The sequence below is a fragment of the Uloborus diversus genome, chromosome 2 (genome assembly GCF_026930045.1).
Source record: "Uloborus diversus isolate 005 chromosome 2, Udiv.v.3.1, whole genome shotgun sequence".
Classification (NCBI taxonomy): domain Eukaryota; kingdom Metazoa; phylum Arthropoda; class Arachnida; order Araneae; family Uloboridae; genus Uloborus; species Uloborus diversus.
Window position 1 is genome coordinate 14,083,934 of NC_072732.1, and position 25,817 is coordinate 14,109,750.

General features: G+C 32.0%; 1 protein-coding gene across 2 annotated transcripts in view; it reads left to right on the plus strand.

Annotated features, from left to right (window-relative positions):
* Nucleotides 1-25,817, plus strand: part of LOC129216872 (presenilin-1-like) — a 41,881-nt gene that overhangs the window by 5,685 nt on the left and 10,379 nt on the right. For both annotated transcript variants that reach the window (XM_054851087.1, XM_054851088.1), the window contains exons 5-9: nucleotides 1,859-2,000; nucleotides 14,789-14,856; nucleotides 20,275-20,495; nucleotides 23,446-23,544; nucleotides 24,256-24,348. In XM_054851087.1, the coding sequence (XP_054707062.1) occupies nucleotides 1,859-2,000; nucleotides 14,789-14,856; nucleotides 20,275-20,495; nucleotides 23,446-23,544; nucleotides 24,256-24,348 (623 nt within the window). The remainder of the gene's footprint in view (nucleotides 1-1,858; nucleotides 2,001-14,788; nucleotides 14,857-20,274; nucleotides 20,496-23,445; nucleotides 23,545-24,255; nucleotides 24,349-25,817) is intronic.

Here is a 25,817-nt window from a genome sequence, read left to right on the forward strand (position 1 = left end):
TTTCATATATTTAATGCATGCCTTTAACTATACAATTTCACAAAATTATACATTAAATCAAAAAAACCTTTAAACGGAAAAAAAAAAAAAAAACTTAGAATTGCAAACATCTTTGTGGAAAATGAAATTGTTCTTTTTATGAAGCCAAATAATAAAGACATTATGCAAAAAAAGCAAACTAAAAGCATGCATCCCTAAAGTTAAATGAATATTTATTTAATGTGCTGATTAGTCACATAAACTAGGTAGATCATTTTTCTCTTGACACCATTTTCCCAACTAAAGTTCATAGAAATTTTCTGGACTGAAATAACTAAGTGTTAACACTTATGCTTTTATCCTTACTGCTTAAAATGTTATGAAATCTCTTTTCCATGCGTCAATGCCATGTAGCATGCAAGGATGATCAAAACTCACAGTGTAGCATTCCACACGATCAACGAAGTGGGAAAGTTGCGCATCTAGTTTTGTGCTTCTCGCACTATTAATATACCAGTTCAGATGTTTACTGCAGTTAAAGTCCATAATTAACAATCAGACTATTTAAAATTACATCAGAAGGTGTCAGTGTTTATTTATTTAGTGTTTAGATAAAAGGATTAGGCTAAAATCAGGAAATTGTCCAGATTTTCAAATGTTGTTTCAGAAATGTTTCCAAAGTTTTTATTCCGATATCTTCCAACTTTGAACTGTATTTGTTGTATTGCTCAATTATTTGCAAATGTATAAGATACAATTATTTCTATGAAAAGGCATCTTAAAACACTCATTAGGGCAATTGTTTGATAAATGTCCACTATTATAAAGTTTTCGGTAGCAATCCGAAATTTGGTTCATAACGAAACTTGAAGTGTACTGGGCCCATTGTTACTCAACTAAGAATCCTATGTGATACTCACTTTTAATTATGAAGTTTAAAATGTTTAAGTTTGTCCCCCACCAACGAAAAACACTGGACTTTCAATATTTTTTTAAGGCAGATGTGCCAATGTTTTTTCATCAGATGGCGGTGACAATGTCTTTTTTTTTAATATATAATCGGTATTTTGCATTTTTGTTTGGAAACAAAATTGTAAGTCACCAGTTTTGGCGACTGATATGACATTTTCTGGTTGCCAAAAAACTTTACTCATTACTGGCGAATGACAGCTGCCAGTATCAACCTTTAATGTGTAGTAAATAAATTAATGAGATGGTGTTGTACAGTCAAGTTGAAAGAGGTTGCAGAACCTTATCAAATCATTCTGTACTCATTGCTTCTTGCCATATTTTTTGTAATGTTTACATAGGTAACACAACTAAGTTGGCTTAACTACTATTTTATCTGACTCCTGTTGAATGAGAATTATAATATTAAGATAATCCTGTCCTTTTTTCTAGTTCTGCGGAGATCCGTGATTAAAGATATTAATCCTATTATTCATTGTTATAATTATCTTCCCTAATTGAAAACAAGTTTTGTAAGTTTTTCGTCAATAAATTGGTGCTAAGTCTTGATTTTTTTCACTGGAAAATGAGTGTAGGTCGTCCTAGTTGAATTTTAAAATTGAAGATCTCTGTGCAAGAAGAGGACAGCTCCATTTTGAAAACTTTCAGGAATCACTGGAAAAGAGGTCTTTTAAGTTCATTTTTAAAGATTTTGTCTTTATATTCAATACTATGTTAGAATTGGCCTCTATAAAACACATTTCAATGATATATTTTGAAACATAATGCTACCTGTGAATAATTGTTATGTATTGTTTGGAGCTCTCCCTTTGGCAAAAAGTGCAACTGTGCCCATGTTGCACTAAGTTCTTAAATTGTAGTGTAAATAAATGAAGAATCAAATTCTCATCTTTGTTTCTTTTCCTTGTAGAGTCTACACACCTTTCACTGATCAGACAGTAGATACACCAACAAAAGTTTGGCAGTCTTTTGCAAATGCTTTCATATTGATGGGCGTCATTGTTTGCATGACCATTTTGCTGATATTCTTGTATAAATTCCGGTTTTACAAGGTAACTAAAGTTCTTCGGAACTGATGTGATATACCCCACCCTTGGCGACTTTTTCCTGTTGGCGCCGAGAAAGGGTCGCCAAGAAAACGATGTATGACGACATATGTCATACATCGTTCTTAGCGATGCTTTTTTAGCGCCAACAGGAAAAAATCAGATAAAAAAAACATGATCAAAGCACTTCAGAACACAATAAAAACCATAAAAGCAAAACAAAAAACATCACGAATATATGCTTCAAAAATGTACAGGGCCGGAGTTTTTTGTAAACATATTAAAATACAATGAAATAAATTATTGTATTAATTACAAGTCGAAATTAATGCATTAATTTTTTTTCATCATTTCTCTGGGATACGAGCCCTCGGTCTCATTGTACTTTCGTAATGAGACCTCGGCTCGACGAAAGTACTATGAGACCTCTGGCTCGCCAGGACCTCGCTCCGCTCGGTCCGTTATCCCTCCGACTGTTAATATACATTACAGTCGGAGTATGGTCACAATTATGTATATTTATGTATATTATGCATATTCATGTGTATGTACACCCAAGGGTGGCTCCTTCCGTTCAGTGTACAATAATGACACAGTTTTAAGTGTGAAATATGCACCATTATTGTGCAGATTTATTAATAAAATTCAGCATTTTTAAGAGTACAACCGAAAGAACTTTCAATTGTTAACATAAAATTCAGTACCTAAAGGAGGCACGTTAATGTCTAAATAATTCGTGGCATCGATAAGAATTAACTTTTAGAACAAAATAACCGTACTATTTCTGTAAAATTAATTTACATACAGTAAAAATAAAGTTAAAAACTACAAGAACTCCTCAAGGATTTGTAAAAACAAAGAATTTTAAAAGTGAGAGGTTTTTTTTTTGAATTCTAAAATAAAGAACTTACCTTTTTATATGGTATAAATATTCACACTCAGTCTAAAACAATACATCATATGACAATGGCACGTTACAGATACACACCACGTTGGAGTTAACTTTTAATTAACCTTCAAGTTTGAAGAAACTGGCATTTTCTAATGTTTTTACTTCAAAACACAACTACTGAATTTAAACTAACACAAAATAAGCATTCCTGTAAGGTATTTTGCACGAAACAACACCACATATCTCTCCTGCGTGAAACCCAAACAACCAAGTTTGAACAGATCTGTAAGATTGCCTTCGGGTTGCTAAACACAGGTTAGTTTGGCCAGGGATGCCATGCATAAAAAATTATCGCCTCATTGGCGAGAAAAATATTTTAATTTTGTGCAAAAAAATCGAATGTCGCCAAATGGGGGGGTATATTACATCTGTACCAGTTCTTCTTCTTTTTTTCTTTCTGCATGTTTCATTTTATGCTTTTGAAAAAAAAAATGCCATTAATGGAACAAAATGCAAATAAGTTTGAAGAACTTGGTTAATGTAATGTTAAGTGACTTTGTCAAAGAAATGTTCTTGTGGATGAACATGTTATTATTACCATTATTGTTATTATTTTTTTTTTTTGTTCTGCAGGGTTGGCAAAAACCCGGGTTTTTTTTAAAAAGCCCATGGACCCAGGGTTTTTTGGGTTTTTTTAAATAAAACCCAACTAAAGCTGGGTTTTTTAAAAGAAATGTAGGTTTTTTCTTTTTTTTTTTTTTTTTTTTTGTCTTTTTTTAGGGAAACTGTGAGGTACTTGTAGCATATTGTAGCGTAAGTATATGGACAAAGCGCAAAAATTGTCTTGGGGTAAAAAAACTGGAAAACTAGTTAAAATTCAGCATTTTCTGAAGAAAAGTATAAAAGACGACAAAACCCAAGAATGGTGAAGTTTCAGATTTTTTAGTTTTCATGATTACCAACAGTTAATGCAAAGTTACTTCTCGAGTGAGAAAATCTATTGTTCGTTTTTAATTGCTACTACTTTTTTTTTTGCATTTTACTTTCCTGTATTTTATTTTGTTATGCAAAACTACTGTAGAACCTCAAGTAGTTTTTACTCCCTTTTTACTGAATTCCAGCTTAATCAAGATATTTCTTTCAATTTTATGTTGCCAGTTTTTCTATTTCTGTGTACAAACTAAGAAATATTAAACTTTTTCGTAAGATAATGAAAATGCTGTACATCCTGTTCTGTTTTCTGCCCGACCGTTTGAAAAACCTGTTAATTTCTAAAAAATATACCTTGTGTTTATTCGAGATTTGCGAAGTGTTTGCAGGAAATAATTCACATGAAAGCCTTTTAGTTAGAGTAGTATCCTCTGTACAATCTGCAAATATTGGGAAAATCAGACATGACAGGACTTAGTCAAAATAATTTGAGTCCATTTATTTATCAGTTAAAGAAAAAAGTTAAATATATTTATTTAAAATCTTTGAAACATTTTTTTAATGCTGTTAAGAGTTGAGAAATACTATTTCAAAAAATTCATTTTTTATGTCCAATGTCTGTGGTGAAGAAGAAATGAAAAAGAAGTTTAAATTGTGAAAGTATTTAAATTAATTTTTTTTTAAACTTCCCAAAAAATTAAAAAGACCCAAAAGTGGGCTAAATAATGGGTTTTTTTAGATGGGTTTTTTCAAAAAAAACCCATTGGGTCCGACCCAATTGGGTCCAATCCGGCCAACCCTGTTCTTCTGTCTTCTTCCCAAACAAAGCACTTCTCAACAGAAAAAACTGACTTAGAAGGACTAAAATTAGAGCAGAAAGTTTACAGCAGAAAAATTTGAAAATTTACAACTTCCATACATTATCTCTTTATAGTAAATAAAGGTAAGGTTTCAAAGAAATTCTGGAAATAAGTCTGTGGCAGGCATGAGTCAAGAGACCCCATAGCACCTATTGCCTTGAAATTTTGTACAAAATTACTTCAAGCCTCAAGGGTGTGCATCTGGGGTTTTATTTTTTTTAATTCAAATTAGTTTTTTTGTAATTCATTTTTTAAGCTCAAATTTCGTGTAATTTGCCTATTAAATGTGTGAAAATTACTTGCATATATTAATATTATATATCGTTGGAAAGGGTGGAATTTTCCATGTTCTATGCAATTTGTTTGAATGCTCTAATTTAATTACGGCGGTTGTTATTTGTGTTTTTAGCTTAAATTTTTTTTGGCTTAGTTGAAATTTAGGCAGTACTTTCTTAATTAAATCCATCAGTAAAAAGTGAAGGAATTGTCGCACAGTTTTCTTTTTGACACCACTGGAAAGAGCGTCGTTTTTTACTTCAGATCTAACTCAACCTATGGTCGAAAAACTAAGCTTCTATCTCGAAAGAGAAAAAAAAAGTTATAAGCCGTTTTAATCAAGTTCTAAGAATCTCATCTCCATTCAAATTATTAATGTTTTATTTGGCGTTGCCATAGTTATGTCTTTTAGATTTGTTTGTTTCTTCTATCTTATTCGCAAATTTTAAGGGTTTCGGTTAAAACAGAAATCTTAGGCTCAATTCAAGCCCGGAGTAAAAGAACAAAATATATTTCTAGAGACCACGAACATGAAAGCTGACTTTTCAAATGTACAAGACTGCAATTTTGCAATGCTCAAAAGCCCCTTAACCTTTATCAGGGTTGGCAAAAACCCGGGTTTTTTTAAAGAAGCCCATGGACCCAGGGTTTTTTGGGTTTTTTTAAATAAAACCCAAAAAAAAAACCCCAACTAAAGCTGGGTTTTTTAAAAGAAATGTGGGCTTTTTGTCTTTTTTTAGGGAAAATGTGGGGTACTTGTAGAATATTGTAACATAAGTATATGAACAAAGCATAAAAATTGTATTGGGGTAAAAAAAGCTGGAAAATTCAGCGTTTTCTGAAGAAAAGTATAAAAGACGACAAAATCCAAGAATGGTGAAGTTTCAGATTTTTTAGTTTCCATGATTACCAACAGTTACGGCAAAGTTACTTCTCCTGTGATAAAATCTTTGTTCGTACGCTCGTTTTTAATTACTACATTATTTTTTTTTTTTTTTTGCATTTTACTTTATTGTATTTCATTTTGTTATGCGAAACTACTGTAGAACCTCAAATAGTTTAAATCCCTTTTTACTGAATTCCAGCTTAATCAAGACATTTCTTTGAATTTTATGTTGCCTGTTTTTCTATTTCTGTGTACAGAGTAAGGAATATTAAACTTTTTGGTAAGAAAAGGAAAATACTCTACATCCTATTCTGTTTTCCGTCCAACCATTTGTAAAACCTGTTAATTTCTAAAAAATATACCTTGTGTGTGTTTGAGATTTGTGACGAAAATAATTCACACGAAAGACTATTGGCTAGAATAGTTTCCTCTGTACAATCTACAAATATTGAGAAAATCAGACGTGACAGGACTTAGTCAAGATAATTTGAGTTATTTATTGTCCAGTTAAAGAAAAAAGTTAAATATATTTATTTAAAATCTTTGAAGAACTTTTTTAATGCCGTTAACAGTTAAGAAATACTATTAAAGCTCAAAATTCATTTTTTATAACCATTGTCTGTGGTGAAGAACAAATAAAAAAGAAGTTTAAATTGTGAAAGTATTTGAATTAATTAAAGAGAATTCTCAGAAAATTTAAAAAAACCCAAAAGTGGGTTAAATAGTGGTTTTTTTTAGATGGGTTTTTTCAAAAAAAACCACTGGGTCCAACCCAATTGGGTCCAATCCGGCCAACCCTGGCCTTTATGGCTCTGCAGTTTGGTACAAAGTATTTTGAAACCCGGAGATGGGTTGCTTTTTGTTCCAAAGGGAATTCATAATGTGTTTTTAATCTGTTTCTTTTTAAAATCTTTGCGAATAAAATAGGATTGAGAAGCAATCTTCGGGGGTTGGTGAGCTTCTGTGAGCCCCCTACAGTTGTAAAAATATTGTCTGATGAAAAGTACTGACTGTGTAAAGTAAGAAAAAAAAAGAATGAAAAAGCTAAAAGTTTTTAAAAAGTTAATTTTCTTCAAGTCACTCATTCTCTGTGTAATGTCATCATTTACTAAGTTCTTCATTTAGTTTTGTATTGTCTACTTTCAAAACTTTATTTTATGAACATTAATTTATTTTCTCCCAATAATTTTTACAAAAATATCATATTTGGAACACATGACTTTGTAACTTGTTTAAGTAATTGTAGTTGTCAGAAAATGAATTTGGTAATGAATGGTCTAATGACTTTGGTAGTCATATCTTGTTCATATCCTCAGGGGAAAAAATCTCTCTCATGGATCTTCCAAGTAAAGTGAGAGCCTTTTCTGTTACAAAGTGGACTAAGACCCTGATTCACCCTCAAAGTGAAGTGAATACAGGAGTGCTCCCCCCCCCCCAAGTTCAATGGCCACCCCCCCCCCCCCTTTTTCTTATCCCTTTTTGCCTGTTCTTTTGTTTGTTTATTTATTTATTTACAATTGTTATTATTACTTTATTAGAAAAGTTCTGTGCTACGTCAATGACGTACACAAACACTAAATAAAACAATGAAATAAAATATAAACAGAATAAAATAAAATAAATAATTTAAATAAAAAATAAATTAAAGAGTTTAAAAAATCCACAACCCCTGCCCCCCCCCCCCCCCTCAAAAAAAAGAATTGATGTGGCCAACTTGCGCCATAATCCCCCCCCCCTCGGCTGTGGGCACCCCTGAGTGAATAGGACATAGCGAAGCAAGTTTAGGGCCCAGATTCAATGCGTGGTTGAATAAGTAAACTGAGGAGAGTTTTACACAATCCAGAACTACGCGCGATATACCAGACAGCCTAGTTATCACATCCAGAAACTGCAGTTTCATTCTTATTCGAACTCATCAGTTTGGATTTGTGAATAACATAGCTGGAGGCAGATGTCATCTCATTGAAGCTGAGAGTACCAACTAACTGACACATTGTCCTCCTGGATGACATCTTCTTCCAGCTTGGTTATTCACTAATCCAAACTTTTAAGTTCTAATAAGAACAAAACTGCCGTCTCTGGGTGTGATTTATCAGGCTGTCTGATATATCGCATGCAGTTCTGCCTAAACCCTGGCATAGAGGTGGTAACTTTCAACGAAATCCAAAACTCTGCGTAAAATTCAGGCCTCAATTTGTAGTCATTATGTAATTTAATTTATTTTCTATTTATGCGATCTTTAAAAAGGTCTGTGTTACAAAAATGTATTGTAATATATTTAAATCCCCTCCCTTAATTGTAAGTTTTAAGGTTTGAATATTTACATTTTAGTACTCCCTTCAAATGTAAGGGAAAACTTCCTTGAAAATTAAGTACTTTCTGAAAGATTCCTCCATTAACACTAGAAAGACGGAAGCGGTCATTTTGACCGCAAACGATTTTCAAATGCTCATATTTGCTGCGTTTAATTTTCAAACTCTTTTTCCTTCATTGACTTTTCCTAACTATTTATTAAGATTTTACAACAGTAATTTTTTTCCTTTTAGGATTATTATTATAGTCGCTATAAATGTTTATACCTAGAAAGACTGACTACGGTCATTTTGACCGCTAAGTGAACCTTTCTTTATGCATCCGTTTTCTTCTTTTTTCGCTTATCAGTTGTGTGTACTATGGACTATTGTTAGTTGTCAGGGTGAATAATGTTCTTTTGAGCTTGAGTAGTACCTGCTGGTCAGGTTTGATTCTTTGAACTGTTACGAAAATGCGAAACATCTGCTGGTTGCATGGTTTCAGTTTTCTGCTATCTGCACAGGGGGCAAAGTTGGGAAAGGTAAATTTGAAAAGCATGTGACTGGACACGTGAAATTACTTTGGGTCTAAAAAAAAGGAAATATAAACAGGTAAATTACAAAAATGTTTGCTGGAATTGTTTTGTGCACCAAAACATGTGTTTTGCTTGAAGCATTGACGTTTATTTTCTTCGGTGATAATGAAGTGCTCAGTCACATAATTATCTTCATGATGTCGAGATGAACCGTTGACAAGCAAAACTTATAGGAACATTAACTCCTGAAACTGTTGCAGATTTATATCTAAAACAGATTATGGTTCGAATGAACAGTCTGACTTATCTGAAGAGAAATATATTTCTAGCGATGAGAATAGTTTGCTTTCATGAGATTATTGCGAATATTTTTCGGAGCCTAGATTTGCAGAAAAGGATTGTTCTTCTAAATTAGAATGAGAAGAAACCTCGCTAATAAAAACTGAGGCTCAAAATATAAAAAGTAGTGAAAGAAAAAGGGAAAAGGGTCCGACGCCGAAAAAAAGGGGAAAATTTCAAAAACAGAACTCCTATTTCTCCAATTTCCTCCAAGTCACCTCCACTGATCAATTTTGCTGCAAATAAATAAGTACCTCAGGAAAAAGATTAAAATAGTGTGAAATTAAATTATGCGGAAATAAAACTACGAGCACTTGTTCTAACTTCCAAACAAAAAACTGTTAATGACTGATATACAGGTGACGTGATAACATAAGTGTTTCGAAATACTGTAAAAGATAGTAATGTACGGTATCTTGCGATATTGAGATTTTTTTTAATCCAAACACATGCATGGTTGATTATAGTACTTGTTAGTTATTACATGATAAGAAAATTTCCTCTTTTTTTGTACAAATTTCCTCTTTCTCGATGCCAATTGTGTAAAGCATGTGTATTTCACTTGATCGAACGTAAAATAAAAAAAAGCTATCTGAGACTTATTTGCAGACTATATTAGGATTAAATTGTTAAATTAAACTTTGATATTATGAAACAAATCTTTTCTATGGTTGAAAATCCCGAAAGGAGGAAATTTCTATTATTTTAAGTATGGCGGTCAAAGTGACCGCTGCTCGTCTTTCTAGGTATACGCAAAACGCCGTCTTTCTAGTGTTAAGGGACACCTCTATTTAAGGGACATTTTTTCTGGTCCCAGTCCCTTTGAATAGGGACTTCCATGTATTTACCTCCAACTAAGGGACACTCTGTTTAAGGGACAGTCACAAAGCCAAAAATGCATAAGCGCATGAATTTACTGGAATTCAAGTTTCATTTTTCCTCCAAAAATATAATTTGAGTTAAGTTCGACTTAAACATAGGTATGTGAAGGAAATAAGTAATGTATTGTAAAAAAAAACTTGCTGAAATTAACGTGCATGTTTTGCCCACTCAACAACGTATTTAAGTAGGTTCAGCGCCGATGAAGAGTGCACAGCAACTAATTAGCTTTGGATATAAAACTTAAAATTTGAACATTAATTTTATTTCACATAGTATTACATTGTAATTTACATAACATAAAGCAAATACATGTAATGAATTATTTCAAAATTATTTCTATATGCTACAAAACTTTGGCATTACAAAATTTCTGATTACATTTTAACTGATAAAATAATATAAACTTAGAAATTTGAATAATTATGAATTTTATTTAGCATATTAACAAACATTTTCAGTATTTAATAAGAGTTAATTGTCTTTGTGCTGATGTTTATTGTGATATTATACTACTAAGTACACGGCGTGAATCAATTCATCCACCTCCGAATAAGGGACACCTCTATTTAAGGGACAAAATATTTGGTCCCCTTAGTGTCCCTTATTGAGAGGTTCTACTGTATATGCTTATTCCATTTCCACATCATATTTTCTTTCTCTGCATCTTTTAAATGATCTGAATGTGGGGACTGGGGAAAATGATGCACGCTGGCCAAAGACTGCTTTAAAAGTTTTTTTTTTACTTCATTTTACAAATGAGCTGATGTATGGATTAGTGATGTTCCGGATATCCATATCCGCGGATATCCGAGGGAAAATAAAGATCCGTATCCGTTACTTTTTTGGCGGATCTTAAACGGATCTTTTCTATTCTAAAAATTCTTTAATATTTGAATAAAGGACTCTAATTCCGTTTAAATTATAAGGGATCATTTCCGAAGCCAATTTCTGCCCCACGTCGCAAAAAAGAAGGGGTAATAAGTTTTAAAAGTGTGTATCTGTGTGTCTATTTGTGGGGTCATAACTCCTAAACAGATGAACCGATTTTGATAGTTGCTTTTTTCGTTCAAAAGGTGACTTGATCGAAAGTGTTCTTAGCTTGACCTCGTTTTTGTAGAACTTTAATTACTGGCGATATTAATTAAAAACTGACTTAACGTTTCTTGCAATTATGGTAGTAAAAGCTACCCTTACGTAAAAATAATGGCCCTAATTGAAAGAACGAAGTTTTCTGTGTTTCATATTTATTTGGAACTTTCAAGTTATATACAGTAGGAGCTATAATCTTGTTAAGTAAATTTTAAATGCTATTCTAAGCCTGTATACGCGTGATTGGTAGCGATTTCATAGTCGGAAGATAAGGAGAAAAAACTCAAGGATTTAAAATTTCTGTCTGCTGTCAGTTCATATTTGCCAACAATGCGTGTTCTGACCCGCGAAATTCATCTCAATATGAGGTCGGCCCTCTGGGATATATATATATATATTTTTTTTATTTTAATTTTTAACTTAATATTGGTTTTTGTTATTGTTGTTATGTTATTCTTCGTTTTGGTTTTTCTCGGCATCCTTCAAAAAGTGAGACTAAATTCTCTATTCACTGTTTGTAGAGGTGTTCTCAGCTCAGTATTTCCTCGGTCGGGGTAAGTCGGGTGGAATGGGTCAACGCTGCATTTATGCTGAAATAAAATGCGAAAAAATATTTCTATTCCAGAAGCAACTTTACACTCTTGCTTCTGTATCCTACATCTACCAAGTTATCTAGAAATTAGCTTACTCCCCCTCAATTTTAACGGATGTGTCTTTAAAGAGTAAATCATAGTCTTGATTATATTTTCGCCGTAGATGACATTTTTTGAAGAAACAGTGTGATAATCCTAACGGGAATACCTTCCGTAGCAAATTCTACACTTGGGTAGTTGATTTGGGTAAAAACATTTGGAGATCCGTATCCGCCAGGGTTGGCAAAAACCCGGGTTTTTTTTAAAAAAAGCCCATGGACCCAGGGTTTTTTGGGTTTTTTTAAATAAAACCCAAAAAACCCAACTAAAATTGGGTTTTTTAAAAGAAATGTGGGTTTTTTTGTCTTTTTTTAGGGAAATGTCGGGTACTTGTAGGATATTGTAGCTTAAGTATATGGACAAAGTGCAAAAATTGTCTTCGGGTAAAAAAAGCTGGAAAACTAGTTATAATTCAGCGTTTTCTGAAGAAAAGTATAAAAGATGAAAAAACCCAAGAATGGTGAAGTTTCAGATTTTTTAATTTTCATTATTATCAACAGTTTAGGCAAAGTTACTTCTCGAGTGATAAAATCTATTGTTCGTTTTTAATTACTACATTTTTTTTTTTGCATTTTACTTTATTGTATTTCATTTTGTTATGCAAAACTACTTTAGAACCTCAAGTAGTTTAAATCCCTTTTTGCTACATTCCAGCTTAATCAAGGCATTTCTTTGAATTTTATGTCGCCTGTTTTTCTATTTCTTTGTACAGAGTAAGAAATATTAAACTTTTTCGTAAGATAATGAAAATAGTGTACCTGTTCTGTTTTCTGTCGACCGTTTGAAAAATCTGTTTATTTCTAAAAAACATACCTTGTGTTTATTCGAGATTTGTGACGTGTTGGTTAGCAGAAAATTATTCACATGAAAGCCTTTTAATTAGATTAGTTTCCTCTGTACAATCTACAAATATTGAGAAAATCAGACGTGACAGGATTTGGTCAAGATAATTTGAGTTATTTATTGACCAGTTAAAAAAAAAGTTAAATAATACATTTGTTTAAAATTATTGCAGTATTTTTTTTAATGCCATTAAGAGTTAAGAAATACTATTAAAGTTCAAAATTCATTTTTTATGTTCATTGTCTGTGGTGAAGAACAAATAAAAAAGAAGTTTAAATTGTGAAAGTATTTAAATAAATTTTTAAAAAACTTCTCAGAAAATTTAAAAAAAACCCAAAAGTGGGCTAAATAATGGGTTTTTTCAAAAAAAACCATTGGGTCCAACCCAATTGGGTCCAATTTGGCCAACCCTGGTATCCGCGGATCTTGCCACTAATGATCCGGATCGGTATCCGCGGATCTTCTTTTTAAACGATCCAGCACATCACTAGTGTGCATCACATGACTTCCTTTTACACCAATTTAATGTTATTTCCCTATTATTGGCAATTTTAATGTGATTCAATTGTAAACTTCCTAAATATCACCAACAGTGGCCAGATTGAAACCAGATTTTAAAAAAAAATGCCAGGTTGGCGACTAAAAGCCTGGCGATTTATCTCCGAGTGTCCGCCAAATTATAACACCGCTTGAGTTTGCACGGAAATGAACAATGATTTTCCCCCAAAAAGGTGTAAAAGAACCCTTTTGAAACATTCGAATGCAAACAAAAGGGGAGATGCACAACTGGACCCCACTAGGAGTCTACGTACCAAATTTCAACTTTCTAGGACATACCTTTCTTGAGTTATGCGACATACATACGTACATACAGACGTCACGAGAAAATTCGTTGTAATTAACTCGGAAATCGTCAAAAACAGATATTTCGGGTGTCTACACATTCTTAGGTATATATGCTTGTGTGGCCCAGGGTTTCCGCTACGGTCGCATTTTTCGCATAATGCGAAAACACTATCTGAATTGCAAAAATAAAGCAATGCATTTTCGCTTTTTTGCTCAAATAAAATAATAAATTAGTTTTTTAAATAAAGAAGAAATGCATGATCCTAGAGAGGAAGCGTGCATGGGGATAATCAACTTAATCTTTTTTAAATCTTAGCTAAGATGTTAAAACAACAATTAAGTTCAATAACTATTAGTCTTATCCAGCATTATATCCCCCCCAAAAACTGCTTTATTAGGAGGAGGGAACTGCAACGTTCTAAACACCAATCATGTTTTCTTTTTTTATTTTATGTTTTAAAAAAATAGCTGTTGTACTTATTTCTTCAAAGATGTCACAGATGAAATATGAATTTTATTTTGAACTGGAGATGAAACACACTGAGGCATATATAAATATATGAGAATGTGTAACATTTTAGCATTTTGCTAACATTTTCCCCTCAATTTTAGCTTTTATGCTAAAGAACTTTTGAACCCAGCTTAAACACTGGTGTGGCCGGGTAGAAAAACTCAACATTCATTCGGGACGAGCAAAATGGAAATTAAGGTCGATTGAGTGAAAAAAATTTCGCAAGTACAATACATCCTTTTTCGTAAAAGGAAAGCACCAACTTGGCGACAAATTTGGTGGTTTTTCTTTTAAAATCTGGTTTTAATTTAGCCACTGTTGGTGATATTTAGAGAGTAAACTATTGAATAACATTAAAATTGCCAATAATGGGGAAATGACATTAATTTGGAGTAAAAGGAAATCATGTGATGCGCACATCAGCTCGTTTTCTTAATCATATTTTGAGAACTTTGAATATGAATGAGTATCGAAAAACAACTATTTTTGTAGTTGTCTGAAAACATTGTTGGTGTTGTTTTTAAAAAGAGTACAACTGTTTTTTTTTTTTTTTTAATTTATTTAATTTGCTGATAATATATATTTGAGGCAGTGAGAAGAAAAGGGATGTAAGTGGACATTTTCAAGTTTTGAGTAAAACGCATATAAAGATTACGTCCTAGGTAGGCTTTCATTGTTTTTTTTTTAAATCGTGCTGTACAGCAGCACCTACCAGGGCTATAGTACTATCTCTTTCCCCAAGACAGAGGACAGGTTTTCCTACTATTTATACTGGTTATCTCCAAATTTTTAATTTTGCCATTGGCATCCCTTTGCTTCTTACTACCTCATTTGTGGTTTAATTTTTCTAGAAACTGATTTTAGAATCTTGAAATTTATTGAATGAGAAAATGTACTCTTAGACTTTTACTTATTTTTCAGGTTATTCATGGATGGCTGATTGTTTCATCATTGATGCTGCTATTCCTGTTTGCTTATATATACTTAGGGTAAGATTAGGAATCTAGTGTGATGTTGTTTCATGCATTTTTCTTAGTTATTATTAACTCGAACATTTCTAGTGGGTTTGCATATTTGGGAGGTACACAAGAATTTGATGCAAATATGTATATATTTCTGACCAAAGTTTGCTTAAATGAAGTTCTGTGTTGAGTGAAAACAGTTTGAGAAGTTTACCAAGGAACTGGGGAAAAAAAGTTCCAAAGAAGGAAACTAAATAAATGATAAAGTCTCAAAATTTAAGAAATAATTGTTTTGTAGGAAACTGAAAACGTAGTAAAGTTTTATTTATTGCATGAACAATTCAGTTTTCTGATAAAATTTTATAAGTTGCATACTTAAAAGTAATTGAGGACTTAATGTGTTAGGAAATTAATGAGGTTTTTTTTTTCCCGTTTAGATTGAAAACAAACTTATAAGAAGTACAAACATTAAGTCTGAAAAAGAAAACTCAGTGTGAGCAGACATACTTAGTAAGAAAATGTTATGGTTCGGAATGAAGGAAAATCCTTTTGGAATGAGAACTTTTAATATTGTGTATGTACTGAAATCTGTATAAATCAGTTCATAAAGGGATACCATACACATACAAAGAATTTCAGAAAAAAAAAGCATGATCTTAATGAACTTTATTTCTACAGGGTTCGTACGCTACTTCAAAACTCCTCCAATACTCCTTCTTTCAGGAAATTTTTTGCAAGGGCCCTTCAAACTCCTTCATTTTTGTTCTAACTCATTCAAAACTCCTTCTTTTTTTAGTTCAAGGCTACATAATTTTCCTCATGACAGTAACATAAAATACTTCGATCAACAACTTAACATCGTCACAAGGACAAAGGTATAAGGATGATTTTGATTTAGTAATTTCGTATATTTATATTTTTCATAAAGATGTGATTTACAAATTAATTACAGAAGTCATAAAAGTTTAAGGGGTCTAAGGACCCTTAACCTTCAAAATTTTCAATTTTCTGGAAAAAATATATGTTATGGCTAATTTAATTCTGAACAATTTGATACCTTATTTATTACCATATGCAAAAAACTTTTCAAGTTATCGCGAAAATGCATAAACTTTCCCCGTAGAGATTTATGTTTACAGCAGTTGTTTAAGCCTTTTTTTCTCAAGTGCCGATTTCTCGTTTTACGCGCATGATATCTTAGAAAGTTTCTTATGTATTTCCGTAAGAATTTTTATGCATGTTTGTCTGGTTTATTTTTATGATCTGAACCTAAATTTTAACTAAAAATAAAAGTTAATATTAAAATAAAAAAATATTTTCCCCCAAAATTTTGGAAAATTTTGATATTAACTTGTAAAATTTCAAAAATAAATTACATAATTTTTAAAAAATAAATAAATTTAGGTTCAGATCATAAAACTAAACCAGACAAGCATGCACAAAAAGTTTTACGGAAATATATAAGAAACTTTGTGAGATATCATGCACGCAAAACGAGAAACCTGAGAAAACGCAACCTGAGAAAAAGAGGCTTAAACAGTTGCTCTTAACATAAATCTCTATAGGGAAAGTATACGCATTTTTTCGATAACTTGGAAAGTTTTTTGCGTATGGTAATAAATAAGGTATCAAATTGTTCAGAATTCAATTAGCCATAATATATATTTTTTCCAGAAAATCGAACATTTTGAAGGTTAAGGGTCCTTAGAACCCTTAAGGTGAAAATATTATTAGATGACTAAGAAATTTCATAAGTGAAGTAAAACATGCTTAAATGATGCTCGTCTATTTTTTCAAGTTTTATGATTGCTTTTCCCTCTACCAAAACTCTCAGCAGCAAAAGTCAGTTTCTTTATTTTTTTTAAAAATATTTAAAGATACATAAGTAGAGGTACTATATTAAGTGATTGCGTTAAAAAAACAATTGTTTAGTAAATTGCAGTTACGACATTGTAAAAAGGGTCATCCACATCCACAAGTGATGTTAAGCCTTGAGGGGGAAACGGATTCATGAAATTGTGACAAGGGGAACAGAGAGGGTAACAAAAAGTGACATCACTTAGTTATTATAATAATGTGACAAGAGGAGTAGTAAGGTGAAGTGTGACACTTAGTGACAAAGCTGAAGGGAGTCAAATATATTGAAAACACAAAGTAGCATCACTTAGGGTTAGCCCATTAGTACTCCTTCGAAATCTCATTTTCTTCTTCTTCTTCTTCATCAGCACAACAGCCTGGTGCAGGCCAAGGCTTTCTCCGTCTGCTTCCTCCAGGCGGTACGACACGTTGCCAGGTTTCTCCACCTGTTCACTCCCAAATCTCATTTTACTCCTTCAAAACTCCTTCATTTTATTTCTGAAATTGAGTACGAACCCTGTTCCATAAGGATATCTAAACATTCAAGTTAACAAAAAGCAGGTATAAAAAGTACATAATACACATAAACATCAAGAATAACTAAAGCATATGAGCTATAAGAAATATGTTTAAACTAGTATGTTGTGGCCATCACAAAACTTTCTTCTGTATTTTTCTTTTTTTTTTTTTCTGATCCCTCCCCATGCTTGACGAGGAAGCAATATTCCCAACAAAAACAAAATTACACATGCAAAAACTTGACGACCCTCCCAATGTCTGAATGATTGCAAAAGCAAAGCAAAGAGCGAAAATTGAAAGTTATTTTAAAAGACTTGCTTGAATTAATTACAAATATTTTATTTGTTAACAAACATAAGATGGCAACAGTTAAAAATTTTCAATCATTGAGATAATATTTCCGATCATTTCCATGCAATTAAAATCACGGGAAATACGCAGGCGACAATCTATTACGATTTATCTTTCTTATTGTTGCATTAATAAAAATATTTTTATTCAAAAAAAAAAAAAATCAACACCTCTTGGAGCGATCGGCGTCAAAATTGAACCAAAGCCTGTTTACATATGGATTCACATATATTCCAAATTTCAACCAGAACGTAGCATTACTTCTTGAGATAGGGCACTCAAAATGGAAAAAAAGAACGGGTGATTGCGCTACCCCCCTTTTTAGCTGTTGACACAAAAATAAAATCAGTTCTTATACCCACTAAGGGCTACTTGCCGATAAATTTTTCTTTCATTCCGTTCATTATTTCTTGAGATACAGCAGTCACAATTGACGACAAAAAAAGGTTCTATAGCTCAACCCCCGTTTGAGTTATTGACACCAAAATTGAATCAGCACCTGTTCCTGTTAATACCAACATATGGACCAAATTTTGTTTGATTCCGCCAGTTACTTCCTGAGGAATAGCAAGCACGCGTAACTCGAAAAACGTCCCATTGCTCCACCCCCCTTCGAGGAATTCGCGCCAAAAACTAATGGGCACAAGTTCACATAGGGGCACATATGTGTACTAAATTTTGTTCGATTTCATGCGGTAGTTTTTGTTGTAGAGCGGCCACAAAAAACTGGTCACACACAGACGTGACACACATACACACACACAGACAGACAGACACATTTTCCAAAAATGGTCGAAATGGACTCAGCACACCTCAAAACGTTCGAATCCGTCAAAATTCGAAATTCGAAAATTTGCACGAATCCGATACTTTCTTCTATATATTAGATATAGAAGAAAGTAAAAATTAACAAAATAAAAATACATTATGTTTGTGTTTCTATGTATACTATTTCAAATTTCATTGCCATTAAATTAGTACTTTATGATGTATGCCTCTCGAGCCTTTAATTACTTATTCATTAAAATGAATTGTGTAAAAGACCCTGCGGGTGGTAGGAGGGAAATAAAATACCTCCCGCAGTCCAAACAGGCAGAAGTCCAACCTCTTCGGAGGCAATGGCACCCCCATTCTGATGTATAGTGCACTTTCGCACTCTGCACGTATTAGACACAACAACAACAACAATTGTAAAAAAATTTTTTTTTTTTTCTAAATTGGGGATTTATCTTTACTAATAATAAAGCTGAAAGTCTCTCTGTCCGGAGGATGTCTGTGACGCGCATAGCGCCTAGACCGTTCGGCCGATTTTCATGAAAGTGGGCACAAAGTTAGTTTGTAGCATGGGGGTGTGCACCTCGAAGCGATTTTTCGAAAATTCGATGTGTTTATTTTTCTATTCCAATTTTAAGAACAGAAATATCATAAGATGGACGAGTAAATTATGAAATTATCATAATGTGGAACCGTAACATGGGCACAAGCCAATTGACGAGATACGAAATTATCATAACGTGGAACCGTAACATGGGTACAAGCCAATTGGCGAGAAAATTCACCATACATTATTTGTAAATATACAGGCGAACCAAAAGACCTTTTAATTTTTCTATTACGGGCAAAGCCGTGCGGGTACCACTAGTCTTTAAATAAATTAAAAGTTATTTAAACTTTCCAAAAAACTTTTATTTTACTTTCTGTGTTAATGAGTAACATGAAAAAAATAAATAAATCAAAGTGCTTTCTAAGTTACTGATTCTGTCTTCAGAGTAATGATGTCATAATTCATTGTTCCAATTTTTTTCTTTTTTCAAATGCCTTATTGATGGATGCACACAGGAAATTGAGACTTTACCTTTAATACATAAAATACACAGCCAGCTCAGTCAATTCCAGCTGAGGACTGCAATTTCGTGCTTATTAGCACTCATCAGCCCGGCATAGGAGTGACTGAGCCGGAGGTGGAAAACCTCTTAAGGAAGCCAAGAGTGCCAAACAAACTGGTAGTTAATGCAGAATTAGCACTGACCAGACGAGTGACCGAAACAATGGTTCGGTTCAACTCGAATATTGAAGGCAAGGCAGGTAAGCCTTAGCCCTGGCTATAGGGCGGTACATTACTGAATATTACCTTTATGCTCTGAGATTTTTTGAAGAATCATGTTATAAACATAAATTGTATCATTAATGCTCTTATCTATAAGTTATACATTTACTATTCTATTTCAACAAGTAAAAGGCCTTACAAGATTCATATTCATTCATATTTTACTTTTCTTGAACATGTGTAAAACATTTCAGTATCATTTTTTCGTCCCTTCTCCTTGCTCCTGTTTTCATGTTATTTTAATTCATTTTGCCAGTTTTCATACATTCAAATGTTGAAAACAAAGTGTTAATTAAGTAATTATGCATTCTATTGCAGGTTGCAGGGTTTTCCAAACCTTTCTGATTTGCAGCACCCTTTGAAGAATTAAAATTTTTTCATGGTACCCATCTCTATTAGATATATACATTGATACCATGGGTATTTTACAGCACCCCTCCCCCCTGCACACCCACTTTCGGAACCCCTGTTCTATTATATTAAATATTTTGCCCTGCTTGTAAGAAATAAAACTTTTAATCCAGTGTTATGAAATAAAATATTTTGAAGTGAATGAAAAAAATGTCAATTTGTATTTTACTAAGAATATAATTTTCAGTGCTTTATTCCAGGGAAGTATTGAGAGCATATAACATTCCAATGGATTACATCACAGTATCCATAATCATGTGGAACTTTGGTGTGGTGGGAATGGTTTGTATTCACTGGAAAGGACCGCTCATTCTTCAACAAGCTTATCTGATCCTAGTTTCTGCATTGATGGCTTTGGTCTTTATTAAGTACCTACCTAATTGGACAGCCTGGGTTGTCTTAGGTGTTATATCTGTTTGGGGTAAATTGCTTTCTTTGTATTTTTATTTTTTAGAAAAAATTTTATGTTTGATCGATCAATTTCATTATGTAGGAAAGTAGTATTTACAGGGCTCATAGTCCTCCTATATTTCCTATATTTTCACAATTTGTCAGATATTCACCTATATTTCCTATATTTTCTCACTAACTCCTATATTTTCTTCATCAGGTGTTAAATTCTACCCAAAAATGCAAAAACTTTTGATCAATTTTTCTTCTTTCTCCCCTGCACTGTACTTTCTTACATCTTTAATGTTGGCATTTGTACTAAACTTCTGTTTGATTATTTTTATTAAATATACAAAATAGATGATTTTACTTGGCAACTTTAAACTTGTTTTCAATTAATTCCTTTTTTTTTCAGTGAGTTTACTTTGTAATTTTAATAGTATAACATGTTAACTTAAGTGTACTGCAGTAAAGGTTTTGAAAGCTTTTAATTTTGTCACATATACTCTTACATGTAGTTCAAATGACCGGCTGTAGCTCAAACGATTGTTTTTAAAAATGCTACATACAGATTTTGGTACCAATTCAAATTTGGGTACTTCAAATGTTTCGAAGTTTGCAGCTTGCTAAAAAATGTAACTATCTCAGTGAAAAAAGTGTCATTTTATAGGATTTTGTCTGCTTTTTTCAAATTTGTACTAATTTTCTGCTTAGATTTTCCAAAGATTTCAGAATTCGTTCTTATCAGAAATTTGTTTTTTTTTTTTGGCTCATTTTTTTATATCTACTACGTTATAGTTAAATTGGAGAGGATAATAGATGGATCTATGCTCCACTTAGGCTCTCGTCTCTAACACCCCCTTTCGTTTGGCAGATTAGGTAAAATTCACCCTTTATTCATGTGTGCATATATAAATACACACATTAACTGTATGTTATGGATAATGCCGTTACAGTGAGCGCGAAGGGTAATTGAATCAGTTACTTTAATGAATCAATTCCTCAAAAGTGAAATGAAATCCAGTTTTAACATTAAAAAATTGCAGAATATTTGAATCAAACTTGCCGCTTAAATGAATCAGGCCTATGAGACTGACCATTTCTCAAAAACATGATGCATTAGCACAGTCTTTTTTTCTTTGCCTTTGTTTAGAAAAATTAGTTTCTTTTTCTGTAAATAGTAAAACGATGGGGAGGCAGAGTGTTGCACACTTTTTGTAATGATTTTCTCATGATATGTCCAACAAAACCAGTGAAACGAGAGAAAAATGGAATTGAACGAACTTTTTAACTTTTCATCGTTAGTGTTAGCATTGAAGCAATGACGTACCAATATTGAGAACTATGGGTAGATTTATGACATTGAAAAAAGAATGTCCAAATTAATTATTACCTGGTTTTAGCAATCAATAAGAGATGTATTTTCCGAAGTACGTAAGCTAAAATCTGAATTTTTTAATTGCTTTTTCATACTGTTTTAGGAAAACATTCTTTAAATAATCAGAGAATGGATAATTTGGCAGTATACTTCTTATGATATCACGTTTGACCAAAAATTTAATAAAGTTCTCTGAAATTGTATGGTGAACTCCACGTTTTAAAAGAAAAGAAGAAAAAAACACGCACACACAATTTTGCTTAGTTGAATCAAAGTTGTCTTAAACGAACAGGATTAATATAAGTAACCATGGGTACAAACATTCATTTGCTCTCACTGTGATTCTTTTCATTGCTATGACTTCATGAATTCTGGAATTGTATTGATACTGGCTCTCTGTTTTTTATATTTTTTTAGGGCTCCAAACATACCAGATGCTATACGTTTTTGAAATTCCTATTGTTTTGTTTATTGTTGTTGTCAAACTCCTATATTTTTCCTTTTAAAATCCTATATATTTTGCTACCAAACTCCTATATATTTTGCTATCTAACTCCTATATTTTTCCTGTTAAACTCCTACATATTTTTTTCCACTTGCTATGAGCCTTGTATTTACATCTGATATTAGTTGGTGTATACTGACATTTTTATTAGTGAATCTAAGGTCAATCCAATTAGTACTTTCATTTGCTCAAGTCTTTGAGCTATATCATTGAGTGAACTGCTATCTCAGTTTGTATTGATTGTCTGCTCAAATAAAAATAGTCTATCAAAAGATAGTCTATCCGGAGAAAAGTAAAATATGTTAAGTCCAAGCTCATGTTCTCTTTGTTTAAATTTTTAGGGTTTGGAATATTCTTGCATGCCTAAAAAGCATTTTAGCCTTGTAATATTCTATATTTTAACTCTGATGCAGCTCAAGTAAGAGCATTAAAATAAGTGAATCTTTGGAATGAGAATTATCTTCCTTTGATTTAAATTGCGTTCCTTGTTTTACTGCTTTGATAAAAATATTTGAAATATTTTCTTTTTGTTGCAATAAAGTTGTTTTACTATGTTGATAGTACATTATTGTTGCAACTATTTTGAAAAGAAAAAAAAAGTGAGACATTTATTATATTTTCCCCTTAATAATTTAAGCAATTAATTGTAATATTATTTCATAATTTATTATTAATAAAATGTCTTTTTATAGATATGTATGTAGCAAAAAAAAAATGTGCTCAGGAAATATAATAATCTATTTTATGGTCAGGAATTATTTTCTTCACTTATGAATCTACTTCACATCTTTTCTTCAGTTGAATAAATTAGTTAATAGATTGCTATCAATTGAATCCTATGCAGGGCTTGATTTCTGACAAAAGAAATCTAGGAGCTCAAAGGTTTCCATATCTTATTTATTTTGTACATAAATAGTCTGAATTCCAGCAAAATATGCACAAATTTGTTTATTTTTGAAAAGAAATGTAGGACCCGAGCTCCCATGAATTTCAGTGCAAATTAAGCCTTGATCCTATGCTATCATACATAATAGAAAGCTTCTCGTTTAATTTCCTTTTTAGAAACTAATTTTTAAACACTTTATGTACATGTTTCAGATTTGATTGCTGTGCTTTGCCCAAAAGGACCTTTGAGAATATTGGTTGAAACTGCGCAAGAAAGAAATGAGCCAATATTTCCAGCTCTCATTTATTCATGTGAGTAACCAATATAAAACAAACATACTTGATCCTAATGTTGACACAGATAGGTTTTTTTTTTAATTATTGTTAATCGCCTTATGATAATACAATTTACCTGTAATAATCTGGTTTTTGCTTCTACCTTCTGACACTATTGATTGTTTTATTTTGGTAAAATTATGAAAAAAAATTTATAAACAAAATAATGGTTTACCAAAGTAGTGACATTTCTAAACAATATCTTTGTTTCCAAAATTGTAGATTCCTAATATTGACACGACACCACAATGTTCTACACTATTTTGGCCATTTTCCAATGTAAACATGTATTAAAATACTTTGAGATTTGAATATAAACTGTAGCGAGTTTTTTTTTTTTTTTTTTCAATTATATTCATTTTATTTGGTTTATTTTTAAACAGCAGGTTTTGTGCTTAGTAAAACTACTAAATAAAAGTCACCTTTTTTTAAAAAACTTTGATTTTAAATTCAATGTGGCGACTTCTTTTTGCCACTGCTGTGGCAGAAATATTTTTGTGCATATTTGAATTAAATTTATAAAATACGCATTTTTTTTTTCTTTTTGGATGATCTTAAATTTTTCTGGAAGGTTTCTGCAAGCGACCTATTCTGAACTCTTAACATTGATAGTATCATGCAGGTACAACTGATACATAAATAAACCAGGGATGTAACTGCAAATTTAAAAAATATTTTACTTTTTAGCTGCGATGGCTTGGATTGTTAACATGAGTGACACTGACCACACCGTTAGAAACAGACGAAATTCTGGAGAAAATGCAAATGCAACCAATCAAGGTAATATCTAACTACTATTCTGCTCAAGAAAATAAGGAGAGCATATGCTTTCATAATATTTTCATAAATATTTAAAGAAAACTAATGTACGTAAAATAAAAGACTCATTACTCTAAGTACTATAGTAGAGAACAGAAAACTTCACACACAAATCTGCATTTGATATCTAAAGCTTGAAAAAAATGTAAGAACATACATTTTGATTTGGCAGATAAACTAATTGTATTTTGTAAAAAACTATTAATAAAAAGAAAGAAATGGGGTTTAGAAACTATTCAGTATCCATGTCATGTACCATGATGTATTAGTTGGCAGATCATTGTGAAACTTTAAAAATCCTGGAAAACAGCAAGCAGTTTTGTATTCTGTGTTGAAGTGACTGAACATGTCAACCAATACCATCCTTAAAATGGGATTAAAACCAGAGTTTTTGTTTTTTTTCTTCCTCTTTTGCTGTATTACATTTTAATATTCTTTTCCCTCCCCATCTAAACCCAGGGTTCGTACGGGTCATGGAAATCCTGGAAAGTCATGGAAAAAAATAAGCAAATTTCAGACCTGGAAAAGTCATGGAAAATTGAAATTTTCAGTCTAAGTCATGGAAATTTATTTTCAGTCATGGAAAAATGTTCTGGGAAAAAAGTAACAGTAGCTAAAAAAAGCATTAGAAATATTGAGTGATTTAGTATTGCACCATGAAAGCTATTTAAACTGGAAAATTGAACGATCTCAAAAAACATTGCATCCAAGTTCGTTTCCATCACTCCTGAATCTTTATTTTAAAATGTATCAGAGTTTTCAATTTGTTGAAGTTTTGGACAATTTTTAGTCAGGCGATAGAATATAGAAATAGAGGAATTCTAATACTCAAAAACAGTAGTGCCCAATATACGGCCGCAAAACTAATACATGCGACCCACTGGTACATTCAGTGTCATTATTCAAACATGTTCTGGAATTTCTGAACCTATTAATTTATATGCATTTGAAAATGTACAAATAAGTAAACAAGTACATTTAAATCAAAAGATTTATTTACTATGAAATGTTTTCATTGTTATTTTTTTTAAATAAATATCTGGTTTAGAAACATGAATTTACTAAAGAATGTGGCTTTATTTTAAAGAACGAAAAAATTGTCAAGTTGACATTAAAAGACAACTTTTGAAGCAAATTTATTGAAACTTAGTAATGATTCATTCAACCTTTACCCCTATCATTATCATTCTGCCTGTTTAAAAAAAATAGTCGACATTTAAGCATCATTCACTGTAGTTTTAACTTAAATTTATATGATGAAAACAGGTAAGAATTATTCAGTTTTTTAGGTGTACACTGATATTTTTTCAATCAGGCAGTGGCATTCACATAGAAGTTTTGCTAATGCTCATTTCCAAAAAAAAAAAAAAAAAATCGCAAGTTTGATATTAAATAGTACTACTCTCTTCGTGTAACAAGGTCATGAAAAT